A 19,935-nucleotide genomic window follows, 5' to 3' on the forward strand; every position below is an offset into this window, starting at 1 on the left:
ACCATTTTCATATGCTGTTGAGTTATGGTAAGAAAAAATATACAAAATATTCTTTCAGTACTTCCACGCCTTACCTCAGACCATCTCTTGACATGAAGTTCACAGTTAAAAAAAAAAAAAAAAAATCTAAGACTTAAAATGGAACACAAGGACTGATACAGTAGCTGCTACCCAAGACACTGCAATTTATCTATGTCATGCAGTTTTTAATAAATCCTGCATTGAGCAGGATATTGCACATGTTCACAAGAGAACTCCAGACAACAGAAGCTACTCAAAACCTTAATCCCCGAGTCTCTCAAAGAACATAAATAGATGTGAGCAACAGTTTCTTTGTCATAGGAAGCTGAAACATCATTTACTGTAAGCACGTAAAGCCTAAACTCTGTTTTATTTCAAAATGAGCAGCAGGAAAAAAAGGACCACTGACTCCATGAGTAATTTTGCTTTTAATGTAACAAGACTACTGTACAACAAGTGGAAAGCAAAATTTACTTACTTAATCAGTTAAAGTAAATATAAAATGTTTAGATATACACACATGTTTTTACTTACTGGAAAGAAATACATAGAGTTAAAATGCAGACAGTTTTAAAAGCCCTAAGCCAAAAGGAACACAATTCACTGTTGTGAAAATTAACAATATTTTCTACTGAATGCAACTGCAACGCAAGAGCAATGATTTTTTTTTTTTTAAACAATTATTTTTAGGCATTTAAGCACAGCAGTTTCTTTCAACTCAAAAATACTGCCTTAAGGTATAACGTACTTAATTTAACATTATCCCTTAACGCCAACATTCTCTATGTAAGACTGACATATTTGCCATTCCTTTTGTTGCAAGCATGTAATCTCACAGTACATGCATCTACATTGCAGAAATGTACTAGAAAACTATATTTTCATAGGGCAAGTAATGTAATTTTCTGATTTAACTGTTACTTGAAAAACTACACAAATTTGCTAGGAGAAACATCTGTTTATTACATTTTTTAATCATGCCTTAGTTATCATGGTCAAGAGAAACCACAGGTGTTTTGGTGGCTTTTTTTTTTTTTTTAACATAGCTGAAGAGCATCATGAAGCTGGTCTCATTTTTTCTGAGGCTAAGTCATTCCTGTGTCCTTACAAATTCCACTAAGTAGGGGAATAAATAGCTACATACACAACAAGGTGGGGTTTGGGAGGTGTTTTTTAGTATAATGTTAGGTAGAGAGAAGGGATAACCCAATAGCAGCTTATGGCCACGATTTATCAAGGTTCCCATTACATTAGCTTTTAATAAGAAGTTTGCACTGTTACAGAAAAGCTGCACTGTTTTTGTTCCATAGGTGAACTACTCAAAGTTGGGGTTTTTTTAAGCTACACTGCAAAACAAAGTATTTAATCAAAATTTAATACGTTCTGATCAAAGTGCGTCTGCACGTGCCTCTCAAACCCTTGCTGATCATAGTCAGGTGGGAACTGCTCACTGCACATGGGGCACACCTTCCAGTGGCTCTCAACATGTTCCTCAAACTTGCTCTGATCATAGTTAGGTGGAAACATCACATCGCAAAGAGGGCATTTCTTGTGCACATCAAAGCTTCGTGAGGAGGTGGAGAGAAAGAAAGAGGAAACAGTTATTTAATGTGTTACTGCAAAAGAAAATTGAAGAGTAAGATCCTGCTGCCACCAATGTTAACAGCTTTACTACAAACTTAAATTTGAGCACACATTGTATCTAAGCAAGTATCATACAGTTAATTTAAATGTCTTCACTGAAAGTGCTCAATACAGTTAAAGTAGTTTTACAGAGGAGTTCCAAAATAACCTGGCATTTTAAAAGCAACATAATTTTGACATAATTCCAGCTACCACTGAATACAAATCTATTGAATGTCTTAATGGCCAAGCAGTTTCATGGGAAACCACTCACTCTGCTCATAAATGCTTGCTCTTAGCAAACATAACACTTTATAAAAGCTCTAAACTTAAGTTCACAATTAGGTTGGAAAGAGAGGGAAAAAAACCAAAAGTTATTCATTCATTTACTTAAAAAATTGTCCAAATTCCACCAAAATAAGGTATAGCACAAATAGTCTTCCCAGTCTCACAGCATATTCTCTGATCATTAATTATAAACCAAACGTGCATTGAAAACGCTTAATAGTTTTTCATCTCCACCCCCCACCCGAGTAAAAAAAATCCAGTTATATAGAAACCTATCCATGCCATTAAAGACCACTAAAAGGTAACATTTACCTGGAATCAAAGCAGAAACCTGTTCCACGTTCATGCAAGAGAAGACTTGGAGGATCAGGAGCAGAAGGTACAGTGTTGTCATCATCCTATTACAAAAAGAAAGTATGTTACATAATACCCACTAGAAGCAGCTGCCTTTTTTTTTTTTCTCTTTCATATGCATTTTTGTAATCAGGCATAAACATGGATGAAATTGACCCTTCATTTTATAATCCCTGCAGCATAAGTTTTACTTTAGTGTACAAAAGACATGGTTAATGAACATGAAAAGCTAAACACTGACTGCCCTTTGACCACGTACCTAGAGCAGAGACCTGTGTCGGTGCTGCTAGAATGCTTCTACTAACACAGTAACTAAGGAAATGCAGGTCACCTCGCTGTTAACGCCCGGGGGCTAAGTCGGAACAGAAAAACCTGTGTTGAACTGAACACAGGGCATCAGACTGCAAACCGTAATAGCATTTTATCAAGAGCTAAAACTCAAAAATAAATTCTAGACAATAGAATGTCACGTCAGACTTTAAGAATCTGTCAATTTAAATTTCAGCAAGGGGAAAAAAGACATTGATTTTGATTCACGTGCTTGCCTCCCAACGGTCAGTTTTGAGCGATCTGCCTATGCTGCTCTCACCAGCCAAGCATGTCACACGTTTCACGCTGCCGTCAGGCACATCAGCTAAATTGCCCTGTTCGGCTGCTTCCTCTCATCAGCTCTGTCAGTTGTGCTCTCCCTTCATGGACACTAACAGCACATAAATAGCTGCAGCAGGCACTGATGAGGATCGCTCTGCTGATGGACAAGCAGGTTTGCCTCAGAGCTTCGATCAGGTTAGGAAGGCAGGTCAGCCTCTAGGGAATACGCTGCTCCTCACTTCTCACAAAAGGAGGAAGAAATCTGCCTGCAGTAGGAAATTCTCAAGCAGAAAAAAGAAGAATACCTACAGTGACTGGATTCTGAGAGTTCCCTTCTGACAAGCAAGGGGTCAGAGCACTTAGGTTTTGAGAGTTTGGGGGTTGGTTTTTTTATTCCATGATGATACTATTACAAATTAAGATTTAAATAAACACACTGATGTAAGCAAACACAATTAGGGGAAGAAAACAGCACTGAAGGAAAATAAATTTAAGGAGAAGGAAGAAAATCAGAACTGTGTTTGTAAACCCATTCTTTATGCAGTATCAAACCATTCATTATACAGCATCTTGGTTCCATTCTGCAATTAGATAATGCGGCACAAAACCTACTCCTTTCAAGGTGGGAATACAGGTAAATTCAGCAAGATTTTTGAAACTCCAACTCCTACATCACTTCCCTTTTCATCTCAAACATGCCTTACGTGCAAGAATTATTAATTATTTAGCTGATCTTCAAAAACAGATGTGCAAGGGACCATATATAACAGTAGACATGCTGTATGTTTTATACAGATAACTAGTATGTATATTCAAACATATTTCATTTTTAAGCTAACATACTTTGTCCTTATGAAGAGTTAATGGAAACAGGGTAAGAAGGGAAGATTCCCTCAATATTTTTCTTCTCCTGACAACAGCTGTTTAATTTCAACCATTTAACATTTCCATTAGGCAGATAGTGGGGCTTGCTGTGACAGATGCTAGCAACAGACATATTTTCCAGTCTAGCTTGCTTTGCACCTGCAGTAAAAAGGGCATATGGGTTTTTAAATGTTATTTGTTCCTTCTGTCACAAAAGAGATAGGATGTGTGTATTAAAGAAGAAAAGCTATTTAAAGTACTCTTGTGCTACAATGCTACAGGTAGTGCCAAAACCATGACAAATTTCCTGAATACCAGACTGTAAGCAGACCAGGACTTACCTGAGAAAATGAATGTGCATCTTCCTTCAGAAAAATAGCTTCACTACAAACACAGGCCCAATTAACATTTAAATCCCTAGAAAATACTTTCTCATAATTCTTCACTGTTTGTCATTCAGTTACTACTTGAACACAGGGGCATTTTTGTCACAGCACTTATTAACACTTGGTTAAAAATGACAAGGTGAATGAGGTACTTCTCGGGTAAAAGGGCTCTTCAGCCTCAAATTCCCTAAGTAAGCTTTGTTTAGGACAGATTAGCAGACCCAATGACAAATGCATAGGTTATTCATTATATTAAGGGTTATTAATTTTAGTTGACCAAGGAGTCAGGATATACCAATGCTAAATACTAACTTTGTATATAAGGGCATTAACCTAAATTATGTAAATTATGATAAAAATGGGTCTCTTTTCCCATTCAAAATTATTAATGCATTCAACAAAACCCAACTTTTAGAAAGAGTCTTTACACAGACCTGAAGGAAACCACTGACCTGAATGCCCAACTGTAACAGAACACAGAACTCATCATTCCTGAAGGAATCCATCTTCCATACAAATATTAGAATACCACAGAAATTTTAGTTTCCCTATCAGAAAAGGAAACCTCTCAGTCTTTATGCATGCATTACACAAAGATTAAAATGTGGCAAATGAGTGGCAAATGAAATATGTTCCTATAACACATTATTCAAGTAGAAGTGATCTTACCAATGCCCTCCATCCATTTATATTAGCTGTGTCAGCAGAAGTAAACTGCTTTAGCATCAGCTTCCCCACGTGCATATTTCTACTCTACTACCACAGTCCTTGGGAAACCAGTGATTTTAATTAGAATCAACAAAATGCAAACTAATTTATACAAAGGTTTGCATTTTAAAATTTATTCTTAAAAAATCAGCACTGCCTGGCCACCTTATATAAAGTGTTAATAGGCTGGGTAGGGTTTTTTAGTTTGTTTTGGGTGGGTTTTTCACATTATTTACTCTAGTTAATTTAGTTATTTGTTCAGTATTTTGCCCCCAAGTGCTAGTCACCTGGTAAGATAAAATTGTTTACAACTTTTGTCCTTTCTTTCAGCTTCTAGCGAGTGTGATGCCCTACTGTGTAATAATACAACATTCCTCCTCATTGCTTTTTGAAAAACTGATTTGAGGAATATGATGCTTTCCTCTACATGGGCACACATGCGCTATCCTGCATTGCTGCCTTGTAGGCACTAGCTTCAACAAAAGGCAAGTGCAAGTTATTAACAGTTTAAAAAAAAAAAAAAAAAAATGCTTTTCTGATGTCAAAGTAACATTAAGTTTGGTATGTCCTAAGGATATAGATTTCTCACGATCCAGTTCAATTAATTGTAAAAATCATACTGTGTGTTCCTTATAGTAGCTTCTATAAGGATGTAAGAATGTAAGAATGACAATACTAAATATGTATTGATACTACGCTGGTAAGATATGGAAGGTCTGTCTCTTCAGTATACTTTTGCTCTTGGCCAAGTATATAAAGATTGATCAGTTCTTAACCTTTTGTTATGCTTAACCCAAACAAGAAGAATGCAAATCTATATTGAGCATACCTCAAAGTGCATATTACAGAGATTACTGTATACTTAAAGAATGGTCAAACAGTAACAATGACAACTTTATCTTAGTCTGAGATTATTTCACAGCTATTCTAATTACAAGTTACAGTGAACAGTATACAATCACCAATAACTAAAAACTCTCATGCACTATCCTGTGCTAACTTGGAACTTCTGGAAAACACAGAAAATGTCCCATTGTATTGGACTCTGACAGCTGTCTATTTCTGTCCTTTCAGATGGACAAAACTCCTGAAGTGTACCCTGTAAAACAGAACTATATGAAGGGAGGACAGATCTTACTCATCTTGGTTCACAATCACTTAGTGCCCAGTTTCTTCCAGCTAGTATAACCAATGATACATTCTTTATTTTTATAAATGATGTTATGTACGCTTTTCAGCATGACATTTAAAAACCAGTCATTCTCCCATGGTAAAACAAACCATCCCCTGAAGACTCAAAAGCCAAAATGAGAAGGTTAGTTGAAGCTGCTTCACAGAAAGAGTTTGACAATAATTGCCGGGAGGCCAGGCCTCAATGGCTTGGCCTATACTGTATTTTAAGCATAGGCATCAGCTTACTCTCAAGACCCCGTGGTCGCATCATCCAAGTTATTTGGACGGAAGCCCATACTCTGTATTTCGAGAAAGAGACAGTTTAATCTGCCCTTCGTGTAGACCCAGAGCCAGCTTTCTTGCACTCCAGACTGATGACTAGGGACATGGCTCCACATACTTAGTCCAAGAGCTCTACAGTGCCCTGCAGCAATGTAACACAGTTGATATGTGGCCTTATGGCCTTACGAAAAGAGTCTGATATCATGTACCCACAGGCTGGCGCTGTGGTCATGTAGCATAACAAGTGCCAGGCCTTCTGAATCTGAAGTTTGGATAATTAAGTTACATATTATAAAGGATGCCTTTAACATCATGACTTAACTATTATCATTGGACTGTAGCTCTGACTCTTTAAAATTACCACAATGACTTCCACAGATTATAGGAATCATAAAGATAAATATAGCATTATACAATAAAGCACAGTAAAAAAAAAGAGGGGGTTTGTCACTAGAAGAGCAAGAACGGAAAGCCAGACATTAACTGTCAAAAACAAGTGCAACTAACCTTATTTTGGTAAAACTAACCAATCTTGTCTCACATACTGCTTTCATAATTACAACTGTAAGCAGTTCCAAGATTGCCAAACAGAAATTTGAAACAAAGCCATATGACACTGTACAAAACCCACAGGCTTGAACAATCCCTGTCTGATTTCTACAGATCATTTTAACATGCAACAGTAAGCGAACCGATACCCATCCTAAACTTTGAAGGATAAATGGACACACCGCTAACATATAGTGAGGGTAGACTGGAAAGAAGAGTACATGTATTTTCTTTCTGTGATTCAGCTCTGCTGCAGGAACGAAATCAAACAAACTCTTTTAGGTTTCTCTACCTCTCTGCAAGCAGTCTGGTCTCCCAAGAGGTATCTGGATGCCAGCTGCTCCTTTTATGTCTATCCTATACAAAAGATAGTAATTGGCTGCCAGGGTCTAATAAAGTGTAGTAGGGTTTTTTGCTAGAAGAAAGGCCATTTTGGATTCATCTCAAAAAATATCCTGACCTGGTTGTCAGTTGCCAAAAGTTACACTCTCCATCCCCCACAAAATTATGGTGACTAACAACATTGTTTAAGAGTCTCAGGATAGTTATTCTGGGCTTACTGCCAACTGTAATCAGTACTACATTTCTAAAACTCACACTTTAGTATTAAAAATATATGTATGTTTTGTTTATGGATCTCTCCTGTACATGCCTGCTTCTAGAAATTTTTTGCTCCAATTGATTACATTTTGGTCAATTACAGGAGCATGAGCAAATGGAAAGTTAGTGCCGAGTAGATGACAGCAGGAACTCATGGCAAGTCAACTATTCTACACAAAATCACCGCTGTGTGCATGCTCATGATTAACACAGACCAGCTTACCCCTCTCAGAAATCATGGTTTAACTGGCCTAAGAGTTCCAAAAGTCAACACTATCATAGGTAAACCACCATCAAAACAGCCATGAAGTGGTGGAAGTGACTAGAACACCCTCAAGGTCTTAAGCTAATATAACATGTAGTAATAGGAATGTGGAGAGGAAAATGACAGAAGTCCATACAATGGTAATATTTTAAACAAAGTAGCAAGACTACCAATCCTTTTCTTCTGGGAGGGAATCCTCCTCCAACAAAAGGCTCCACATCTTACTGGTTTAAAAATGCAGAGAACTACATCTTACACAGCTTATTTTAAAAAAAGTGTACAACAAATGGTAATCTCTTCATATTTATCATTTTGTATTTGCTGTTTCTTCTGCACAAACAACAGGCTCTCCTTTATAATGAATTGCCTACATATATGGTATTTTTCCCTGTTTTGTATTTTAAATACTGCATTAGAATTGTTTTATCTTTGGCATATTACCAAGTCTCTAGAAAGATTCTTGCAACTACTCGTTTCCATGTAAATTTCTACACTACACATACAGTCTATTTTGGGGAAGAGCAAACAACTGATTCTCATTTGAAAGTAAAAAAATAAAGATACAAATGATTTGATTTAAAGGCACCTTTTCTCAAGCTGAACTTTATTTAAGCCTGTTATATTCCATCTCATTACAAAAATCCAAGTTATGTCAGCAAATGAGCACAAGACTCTAGCACTGTTTCTCTTGGGTTTGCAAGAGGGCAAAGCACATAGATCAGAAAGAACACCCTGCTAATTAAACTGAAGCAGATGACTAAAGAAGAGAAGAGCTTGTCATATGTACTACCTACGTCAAGAATGATCAGATTAAATATGCAAAGTGTAAAGTAAAGGTGGGCAACAGCATTAAGCTCACATTCTAGATCTTGAACAGGCTGCAAAAGTTCTGACAGTTTCTCTAATTATTCACAGTAATGGACACTGGGGGCAAAAGGTAGGAGGGAGAAATACATTTCTCTCCATTATAGGTGCTGAGCACCAGGGCTGAAATCATGCCTGTCTGAACACTGATCAGTTTCTGCAAAGGTTAATAGCAATTAAATGTGGCAAACTAGACTAAATGAGAAACAGGTCATGATACCACTGTACTTGCAAAGAGCACAATACTTTGCAGAAAGGTGTTTCTTGTTTAATATTTTTGAAGGTGCAAGAGTACTTAGAATAAGTTTGTTCCTGTTCAAACGAAGACATACAGTCCAGTTTATTACAGAAGCCAATCTACTAAAATCATTTTTTATACCAGAACACGCAAGTTAATTGTATTAAAAAGAAAAGCTAACCAAGTTTCCGCTTAAAACATACAAGGCCCTAAAAAAGAAATCAGTGAGAATCTGTCACTTTCAGTTTAATCAGCTTTAGATAATAGTCAATTAGCTCTTCCAAATATATGTCTAACAGCAAAAAACATTCAAAATGGAAATTAATAAATGCAGATTTGCAAAAGACAGAAAAAAGATTAATACATTAGAATAAAGTATCTAATACAATGCAAATTTTCATTCCGCATTTAACTGAAAATACTGGTATCAGCATCCTTTTAACTTTTTATCTGTTCTGTTACAATTTAGTTCCTACATACAAATTATAAAATGAGTAAGGCATGGCTATGTTTTAGGCCCTCATTCTACCACATAGGAGAGAAAAATCAGAATGAGTTGGGATTACTTGGATTTTTCTACTTCAGTATTTAAAAAGATTAGGCAGCTACTGTCCTAATACGAAAACCAAGCTGTCAGTAACTCAAGAGACTAGGGGAACAAGTGTATTATCCTCAACTGATGTGCAGAGTTTTCTCCTAAAACATTGTTCAGGGAAAAGAAAAATCCATTTCGGATTTACATAACAATAAATCAGGCTTATCAGATACTGCAACTCTTGATTACTCATTAGTAAACATATCAAGGGAAAAAAATAATAAAAAAGGTAACTTGCATTGCTATCCTCAGGATCTTCTAAACCATCAGGCCGGCTAAGATTGCGTGAAGGCTGACTACACACTACATCATCTTCTAGCTCCCAAAAGGAAGTTCTAACAGGTGGTCTTTGGATCTCATCAGGATTAAAAGCGCCATCTGCTCCATCTGAAGAAAAATTAATTAGAGCATCTTTGTTCAGTAGAGTTCGTATTTTGAGATTACAGATGTGCTACCTCACATTTAAAAAATCAAGACTTAAACACATTTTTGGTTTAGATAATATAAAACAGAAGAGAAATCACCTTTTTCAAAAGTTGTAAACAAAGTTTTAAAGAAACCTTATTGATTCGCATCAGTAAAATAAAGGCACTTTATTGATTCTCATCAATCAATAAAGGCTCTGTGCACCAGTATAAAGATTGTTGGTACTTAACCTGCATTCAATGAGCCATTGCCTTTGAAACAGTGAGAGAGAAATTATACTGGGGGGGGGGGGGGGGGGGGGGTGTTGGAATTTTGGAATTTACTTACCTCTTCTTTCCTGAATTGCATAAGGGTTTCCATATTGCAATACTGGTAGTCTGCTTGGCACTGCAGGAACTGGTCCATTTTCCTCTGAATATGGGTTGCGAAAATGTAATGTCTGCTGTGGAATCTGTCCTTCCATCATCCTTCCAACTTGATTTCCTGGTGTCCTTCCAAGTTCCTAAATAATGCGAAGGTTAAAATGTAATTAACCTACAGAGTCCTAGCAAAGTTTGAAATTTTAATGACATATTTAGATTTGTTTTTAAAAATACATCTGCTAACTTTCCCACTTTTACCTTGATCTAGTGCCAAATATACCATACATACCAAAAACAGTCAATGAAGGAAAGAAAATACAAAGAAGATATTTTAAAGAAATTTTTTTTCTCTTGTTCCGTCATCAGTTAATTCAAATTACATAAACAGAATGGCCACATTTTTCAAGAAATATCTGCATCCTTTTTACAATGAAGAAAAATCAGTTAAATAGGTAAAGAATGGGTGGATTAACAATAACAACTGAAGATGATGCACAGTGAGAGAAGTTTTTTAAAGTTACAATTAAAAATAAAATAATTCTTTTTTTGATATCATACCATACCATACCATTCAAGAATGTACCATTTTAGTATGCGAAATACATGTATGTACATACTTGACATAATTCCCTATGCATTTGAGAGTGGTGGGTATTTTAAGAACTATTAAGTACATTGCACTGGATCCTTTCCCATATTTAACAGCAAAACGTAGACCTACATGAAGCTTAACTCAACACTAGCTAAGCTGAGCTCAAGGCTGTCACTTTCAGTAGGAAACAAAGAATGTTAGAACAAACTTTTGCTCAATGTCCTTCACATGCACACACACACACAGGGAGAGAAACCAGCACAGAGAATTTAGAAGCAGTCTCATGTAACTTCCTTAGTTACCCTTACTTGCATGCACAGTCATGTATGGATGTTAAGCTCCATACATTATTCGCAGATGCGCTAGATGTAGCTGTGTTTAAAACTAGAAGAGAATTACTTTGTTCAAATGCAGAGATCCTATCCAACGCATTCACCTAAAACTATACCTACAGAGGCAAAGATCCATTACTTTTCCTCATTCTCAGTTCCTTTAAAAATCGATTTTGAAGTGTGATGAAATATGTTAAACCAGTTGAAGCAATTTTGTCCTTGCTTGTGATTGTTTGCTGATCGTGTTCCACTTTTTAATTATTAAGGGTTTTTTTAGTTGTCATTATATCAAAATATTTCTATTATCATTATACCAAGTATAGCCAAAAACTTCCTTGTCCTAGTCACTGCTAACACAGCTGAAATTTTTGCATGTTTCTCCTTTTTGTGAACAGAAAGAAGCAAAAGGAATGTTTAGGTTTTTTCAATTAATATATAATATTATCTACAATGCTGACAAGTGGTTTGTGGCTTGCAATGACTGAAGATATGAAAACACTTTTGAGCTGCACTGTAAAGCAGACTTAATCCAGTTGGTACATTTTGTTCTTACATTGAAAAAAGACAGACTGTACTCTATAAAAAAATTACAATCTAAATGTAAATCAAAGGGAGAAGGGAAAAAAGAGAACAGTAAAGTAATGAGACTGGTCAATCTGTTAAGCAGTGGTTTCTGCATCAATAGCATGAAGTCGTCACCTACTTAGTGGGCATGAGGGAAAAGCTAGTTTGCAGGAGCACCTTGAAGAAAATATTGTTACTCAGTGGAAATATCTCTCCAAAACATAACAAAATAGCACGGAAAAAAAAGCGCACAAGTATGCACATTTGAAAACCTAACAGAAAAATGATGAAGCATGGTCTTACAGATCAATTTATGATATTTGAATAGGGGAGGAAAGAAGACAGACAATGGTAGGTCATGAAAGATCTGGAAAGGATCCTGAAAGCATAGCAAGTAACTCCTGATAAAATGCAGTGGAGGCTGACAGGCAAAACAATGGGCTAGGAAAATGCTGTGTATCCTACACCACCTTCTGAATGAAAACAAGTGAGAAAAGGTTTCTCCCATCAAGGCCAGAATGGGCTACAGCAGGTGTGACAATTCTATTGAAATTCCAAGCAAGATTTTTAACTTGATGGACAGCTGGAGGAGACCACATTACAGATACTTTACATCAAGAGAATTTAGGTAAACACTGGGATAACAGAAATTTAAAAATAGGTCAGATTGAAGACAATTTGCTCTGTCATTCTGTACTATAACCTAGGTATCGTGGTCACACCAGTAGCAATCATGCAGAGGCCCCTGAATATATATGTAAATTCAGCATTAACTGCTAGACTAATTTACTATCTTTGATAAAATTCAGACAATAGATTCTAGGAAGTAAAACTATTACTCAAGGTTGGTATTTTCTATTTATATTAACAAACAGAAATTAGTGCTATTTTTCACAAAGGTAATCCAGACTAGATTACTTATTTCAAATAATATTTATACTACAAGCATCATATGGAACAAAACTGCACTTGTCTAATTACAAATGAGTAAATTTTAAATCTATGAGAAGTTGTATTTTCATACAGAGATTTCAAAGATTACACTTCCTGTGAAATATAATTTGCCCTTTATGAACTTAATGAGCAAAGGTGGTCTAATTCATCCTTCTTCCTCCTTCTTTATAACCTCACCTATCTTATATATTTACAGTTTAGCAAGGGTTTATGTGTAGCTTACTTCAAAATTCAGTGTTTTCATCCAAAATATAAAATTGTTGAATTTATTGAGGGGCTTAAATGGCCTTATTTAATTCTGATCTTTAAATATTTGTATCAGAACTACTTTCAGAAAAAGCTCAAACAGAACTCTTCAATAAAAATAAATATACTTAAAATTCTAGATTCTTGCATATAATCCATAAAGATAATAACTACTAAAGGGTGTTTATAACTTATAAACCGTTAAAACTCTAAGCCAATATATATGTTAAAAGACAGTAATTAAAGTGACTTAAATGCAGTCAGTGCATCAGCTGTAATTTGTCCAAAGAAAAGTCTTTCTTATCCTTCCATTTACTAAAATGGGTTAAAGGGAGAGAGCATGTATGCCAACAATATCCAAAATGAATATGCCATTTACAATTCAGAACAAAGCAAAAAATTCTGAGATGTTAAAATGAAAATAATCATTAAAAAACAGAGATTAAGAGAGATAGGCTTTCCAATCATTTTGTTGTTTCTGGTTAGCATTTTCTTCTGTGTTCTCTGGGTTCATGTTTAATATTTGCTAATGTAATGTTAACAAAAACTTCAAAGACAGAAGTGTGCCTTTTCGCCAAAAGACTTTAAATTGAAACTTAAACCCAAGACTTCAGCTACCAATTTAACTACATAAGTAAAATGTCTCAGTTATTAAAAGGCACAACTCAATATATTTTTCTTAAAAACAGGTAAACTTCAGCCTAAACTCTAGAACACAGAAATGCAAAAATCAAGTAGCAATAACTATTCTGAAAACAAAACACCACTCAAATGAAAAAGATGGAAATTATACATTTATTGTTATATACGTACTATCAGGTTTCAGACATAAAAGGTTTAGACTCCAACAGCAACATCATAAAGTCATTTGCAAACAGGAAAAAAGTATCTACAAATGGTAAGGCAGCTTACAGAAAGTGATCTTTTTTGGAGCACTGGCTGTAAACAGCGTAGTATTTATTTTCTTTTAGAAAAACCTTCTAATACAGGACACCACAATTTCTGCCTAACACCCTGCAAGTAAAATATGCTCCTATAGATATGATATAAAACTACGTTAGTGTTACTTGAAGATTTACAGACTAAATTGCACATATGATTGAAATGGTTAGGGTTAAATGGTTAGGATTACATCTTAAAGTTTTAGTGAGCGTGTAAAATCTAAATAATTCATCATTACTCAATACAAAGCAGGAACTATTCATTTTCAGTGAAATTAAGATTTTCCTTTTTAAAATCAATTTCTTCTGCAATATGGAAGCAGTTTAGAAATAAGAGGCAGTGGCATTAATACTTTAATTTTAGCATCACATAAGATTAAAACAGAATGTAGGTCAAAGTGACTGTAAAAAGGTGCTATAAAATAGCTTTAGCCAGAAGTTGGATAGCTAGTATAGAGACTGATTTTAAAAAATTTTTAAAAATCAAAGTCTATGTAAGTGTGTAAGTAAAATAGAAACCAAGTAATCTTATAGGTTTGAAGACACAGCAAATGAACATTTTCAGCATGCTATGTTTCGTGACACTTATAAACAAACACTGATAATGGCGTATAAATTGAAAAGCTGTTTACTATACTGTGCTTAACCTTTTAAATCATGGTTCCTGTCTAGCAAGGCACTTTGATTCTTCTTTGTAAGAAATATAAATTTGGTAGACAAAGTTCCAAGCTTTTGTAAGATCCATACATTATTACTACAGTTGTTCTCCATCTTCTGTGTGGTGTTTAAAATTATTCCCTCCAGTTAAACTAGATTCATCAAAACTCAACTTTTATTTTGCTTTCTTCTGAATTAGAAAAATGAGACAGATCTATTGAAAATTACATCTTTGGTTTTAAAAAAAAAAAAGATAATTTAAATACCAACTACTTAAGAATCTAGAATTTTACAAAACACTTAACTAGCTTAATCTGAAATTAGTTTAATTTCAATTTATCAGTACACAAATTCCTGTTTTTACTAAGTATCTGTTCATACTGGATTTTAAGTAATGTGAACAATCCTAACTTTTCTACAATATCATGTAATACTATCTGAATGTAATAAAGACATTTTATTATTTCACTTTTCAGTAAAACCTAGCTTTGATTAATTGCCATACAATACCTTAGAGGTACTTCCAACATTAGAACATTAGCATTAATATTTCAGAATGTCTGATTTAACAGTAATGGTAATGAATTTGATTAGACAGTGAACTCTCGAAAGTAGCAGTCCATTTTCTGTCATGTATTTAAAAAAAATCAGAGTACTGTTTGTGTATCCTTCTTTTCTGATAAAGACATTTTTCCAGTTGTAGTTTACCAAAGTCACTACTGTCACATGTCAAGCTGCTCTTATTATTACAAGCAGTCAATAAGAGAACTGCAGATGTCAAAAGGATTTGGTTGTATGCACACATCATGAAAAACCTGGAGATTATACTGCTAAAATGTCTGCATCTCTAGTTATAGGACAACACTGGATAAAAGCAAAAATAATCCTAACCAGTGATGGAAAAAATAAACTGTCAAGCTAGGTATGTACCATTCATGTCTTATGCCAGGATTCCAAAGGGAGTAAGGTTTACTAATTGTGCTGCCTGTCAGCCAGTAACTCCTGGAAGTATCAGGGAGAAAGTCTGCCTCAAAGAAATTAAATTTCTGCAAGTTTGGTTAACTGATGCTCCCTTAGAGAATAGAAAGGCTGCAGCATGAACTCAGTAATAATCTTTTCTGTTTGGCCAAGCAGCACATGCACTAAGCTGGTATCAGCCTCTAGACACAACAGGGTTGAACCTCTTTCACTAAGAGATAAAAGGAGTAAAGCAGGAAGGAGTTTGGAAGTCCACTGAAAACTTGCAGAAAAACAGGGATGTTGCTGAGATGAGAGAGGAATATAGGACAAAAACTGGTAGGAATTCCTATGCTCTGTGAGCCATGTAGCTTGCTGCAATCTCAGATTATTAATTTACACAGAGTAATCCCTATCTGCAAACAGAAATAATTATTTTAGATCCTGGATGGAATATCATTCTAGACAGGAACAAAGAAATAATTTTTGACACTAATATTTTTGTTAGATTATATGTAGAAAATATTGTAGAACACTGTTACAGAACAATAAATGACTATTTTCAAAGGCTGAGTCAGTTTTGGCAAGCTGGTATACTATGCCATACATTTTTAAAAAAATGTATTACTATTATTAACAGAACTTCTAATTTAAAATACTACTTCATTTTGGCAAAATATCCAAATATGGAAAAGTATGTTTAAAGAGTAAACAAATTCTCACTTAAAAATAAATTGCAATTCCTCAAACCAAAGAGCCTCACAAGTGTTAATTTACAAAATTTAACAGGAATCCTGACAATACCTTCTCACTGGTAAAGAGTTCCAACTGTGACGCCAGTTCCTTTATTCGTCTCTCTTTTTCTGCCAGCTGAACCTATATGAAAAGAAGTTTAAGGTTCCTGTATTAGTGAATAGAAACTATTTCCCTGCATGTTATATTGTGAAAACAAAGTTCAGTGATTAAATTCATCTTTCAGATGGAAATCATTTTGTCTACTGTAGTTACATGTAACATCTAGCACTACTACAAATAAAACCCAACAATTCTCCCTAAGTTTATCTACTGGATAACAGCAGTACATTAGCAGCCTTTTCTTGCCAGTTTTCAGAAAAAAGTTGTGAAATGATAAAATCCTGGGTTAAAAACAAGTAGTATCAGTGATACTAATGGCAGGAGGGACACCACTGCCCAGAAACAGTTGAAGGTTTGCAAGCCTCATCTCATTATTTCTGAAGGATTCCACTGGCATTTCAGTGACTTCATTCACTTCTCTCCAGCTCTTATGTCCCACCACAGAACTGAGAGAACCAAAACCTCCTCCTACCTAAATTTGTTTCACGAACACCTACCTTGTGTTGGGTCCTCTGGGAGGAGATGCAACTGACATACTACACAATTCTTCCAGGCTTCCTCCTTGCTTCAAAATGGTTATTTAAATAATCTTTCTCTATAAAGGGCTATTTTACTTGGATTCTGGTTACTTTGGAGACTGCCTCTCCACTTGGTTTTTCTAGCATATAAGCTCAATGCTCTGCAGAGTTATGTATCAATTTTCTTTCAATTCTGAAATTCCCTCTCCTAGTTTAGCTCAACAGAGAGAAATCTACTGACTGAGAAGAAAAGCTCACTTTTTCTCTACCACCTGCACCCTCCTGAATGATAACAAGTTTTGAACTGCAGTCAAAATGCTTTCAATTTTAGAACCAATTATTTATTACTCCTGCTGTTGAGAAGTTAAGAACAAATTTATTTTACATTAAATCATGCATGGCAACTGATCACTGCTAATTAGTAAAACTAAATAAATTGGAAAGTCTCACACATTTTATAAAATTGAAATTAGAGCTTTGAAGTGTCAAAAAAGGACAGCCTAGAGTGCTGAAATGAGCTGTAGATAATTCAGTACTTCATACAGAAAAAGTGCTGTAATTTCTAATGGAAGGGGGGTCCTACTAGAACTGATATAGTCACAGTTCAATTTAATCCCTGTTCATCACAATGGGCAAAAATGGGCAACAGAGTATTCTATCCTGTCAACTACACTATCACCATTAGACAGAGAACAAGCATAAAAGCTGGTCTTATGGAAATGTGTTGCTCTTATCTTGTCCTTGTTGACCTAAAAAGCCACTTCAGCATATGTATTACTATCACAAACTCAAAGATTAAGGCCCCTTGTAAGCTAAAGCTGCCCATTATGCTTGTCTTTCTGGTGCATGTGTTACATCACTCCACTAAGACTACAGTTGAGATCCTCCAAATTAAAGTAATTCTCTCACGATGATTTTAACAACAACATATCACTCATCTTGTATCTCTCTAGTTAATTCAGATAAAATGCATTAGACATTAGTACACTGGTAATGCAGCATGCAGATTTTAGACAAACACGCCAATCAATATTCCTTTTAGTATTATAGTAAGCAACAGGTAATTAGAATTCTCTAGCCCTTTTTTTACTGTAATACAAGATTAACGTCATTTAGAGTTTTGTCTAAATCCACAATATTAGAAGACTGACAGCCACTTGGTAATATACTTAGCAGATCTGTCTGTCTTTAAAAGCAGCATTACAAGACTGTGTTGTTTCTACAAGTGCAAACCAGAATTTCTATTTACGGCAAAAACACATTTAGTGGTTTTTTCCCCATTAAAACTCTTCATTACTTGAACTATTAGAAATGAGCAACTACATTAAGAACAGGATACCATTCACTGTCATAAACAAAATCTGGAACTTACTTTATACTGATCCTCCATTGTTGCTAGCTGTAATTTTATACCCTCATTGATTTTCACTTGTTCTTTCCACTTCAGCTCCAGTTTAGCCAGTTCATCAGCATAAACACTGCATTTCATCTTCTCGTCCTAAAGTAGTTTATACCATGGCATGAAATATTTATAATTTTAAGAGATTTCCCCTCCCACACCCAACAATGACATGGTATAACTCCATGCTTTTAGAACAAGACCATTTACAAATGGCTTCCCAAAGAAATCAAGCCTGACTCAAGACTTTGAAGAGGACAGGACCACTGAACACTGCATAAGTGATGTTCAATACATATTTTTTTCTTGCCTGAGTTTTCAAGAAGCTGATATTCCTCTTTAGCTTCACAGTTTCTTAGTATCCTAATACTACACTGTAATCATGATTATCCTTCCAAGTGCCTCACTTCAATACAAAACCTTTTCCCATGCAACTTTTACAACCTAAGTATCTTTCATCCAGAAGGTCAAAGGCAAAGTTTTCCTCAAGCATCACTATAGAAGAAACAGCCTGCAGAAGCTAACGCAGGCTCTCCATAGACAGGGTAATGAGCAGAATTAGAGAGCACATTAAAATAGAATAATCTCATTGTGGTAAGTAAGAAAAACAAGATGAACAGAGACAAGACAACATGCAGAAAGCATTTCTTAAACAATTCCACAACAGTCAACTTTTCACCAGCACCACTGATGCAACCATCATCATACATACATCCAAACTGGTTAAATGAAAATCAAATTAGAACAGACAGAGAAGGGCATCACTATTGTGGCTACAGCACTACTGGTGCCAACTTTGGTCCAGAGAACCATATAAATGCCTTTATGTATGACTGAGCCCACGCTAGTAGGCAGCACCCACTTGGACATCAAAACACTGTAAAGGCCAGGACAGTCAGATATGGAGCAGTTATTACACTTGAACAGCATATCAGATAAACACTGCTATACTTGTTCCAGACATCAGCTGGCTTATAGCAACATGCTATATTTGATTTATAAAAGCAACTACTCTTTAAATATAACGCAACAACAACAAAAAAAAAAGTATTCAAAACCTTAAGCACAGAAATAGTAGTAGTTTTGTTCATTTTTTTTACTACAACTAGGTTTTCCTGAGGGGTCCTTGTCTGGACTCTCTAACACCACAGGTAATCGAGAGCTGACTTCATAAAAATGTGTTTTCTAATGTTAAGACTTCTACCATAATCGCAGTCTATCACAAAAACAAGCAAGGCAACTCAGCTGGGTAGGCTTTGTGGTTTTTAAGACTTAGCACTTATAGCTACTTTCTGTTCAACTCTCCGAAGCAGCCATTTACTTACTGCCAACATTTGCTTGCATTTCTTATACTTCTCTGTTTTCTCAGCAATTTCTTTATTCATTTCACATACTTGCTCCTTTACCATGAATTCCGAAACTATGTCAGATGAAATGGGGCTAACTGTGAACATTGAAGAAAAAACAAGAATATTGATTTTTTGTTCGACAAATAAAGTTTGTATAAGAGAGATTACAAGCCAAATTTGACAGTGCAATAAGAACAGAGCGCTCCATGTTATCTAAGCAAATAGTTAATCACAGACAATCAGTATCATGTGGCTAGTGATACATAAGATTCAGCAGTCATACTGACAAGTCTGTGTTCAGTTCTCTCACACACTGAAGATGAACATAAATATACACATACATACTACAGAGGTCAATGTAAAAAAAAAAAACACAAAACAG

General features: G+C 35.3%; 1 protein-coding gene across 7 annotated transcripts in view; it reads right to left on the reverse strand.

The window, feature by feature from the left end:
- Window positions 1-430: 430 nt before the first annotated feature.
- Window positions 431-19,935, reverse strand: part of TAX1BP1 (Tax1 binding protein 1) — a 64,316-nt gene continuing 44,811 nt past the window's right edge. For 6 of the 7 annotated variants that reach the window (XM_030008226.1, XM_030008223.1, XM_041122184.1 and 3 more), the window contains 7 exons: window positions 19,530-19,648; window positions 18,178-18,303; window positions 16,237-16,308; window positions 10,155-10,329; window positions 9,640-9,788; window positions 2,245-2,330; window positions 431-1,585 (listed from right to left, as the gene is read on the reverse strand). In XM_030008226.1, coding sequence (XP_029864086.1) covers window positions 1,384-1,585; window positions 2,245-2,330; window positions 9,640-9,788; window positions 10,155-10,329; window positions 16,237-16,308; window positions 18,178-18,303; window positions 19,530-19,648 — 929 coding nt within the window. In that variant the 3' untranslated portion in view covers window positions 431-1,383. The remainder of the gene's footprint in view (window positions 1,586-2,244; window positions 2,331-9,639; window positions 9,789-10,154; window positions 10,330-16,236; window positions 16,309-18,177; window positions 18,304-19,529; window positions 19,649-19,935) is intronic. The other variant, XM_041122185.1, reaches the window with a different exon arrangement.

Source organism: Aquila chrysaetos, chromosome 3, assembly GCF_900496995.4.
Source record: "Aquila chrysaetos chrysaetos chromosome 3, bAquChr1.4, whole genome shotgun sequence".
NCBI classification, from domain to species: Eukaryota; Metazoa; Chordata; class Aves; order Accipitriformes; family Accipitridae; genus Aquila; species Aquila chrysaetos.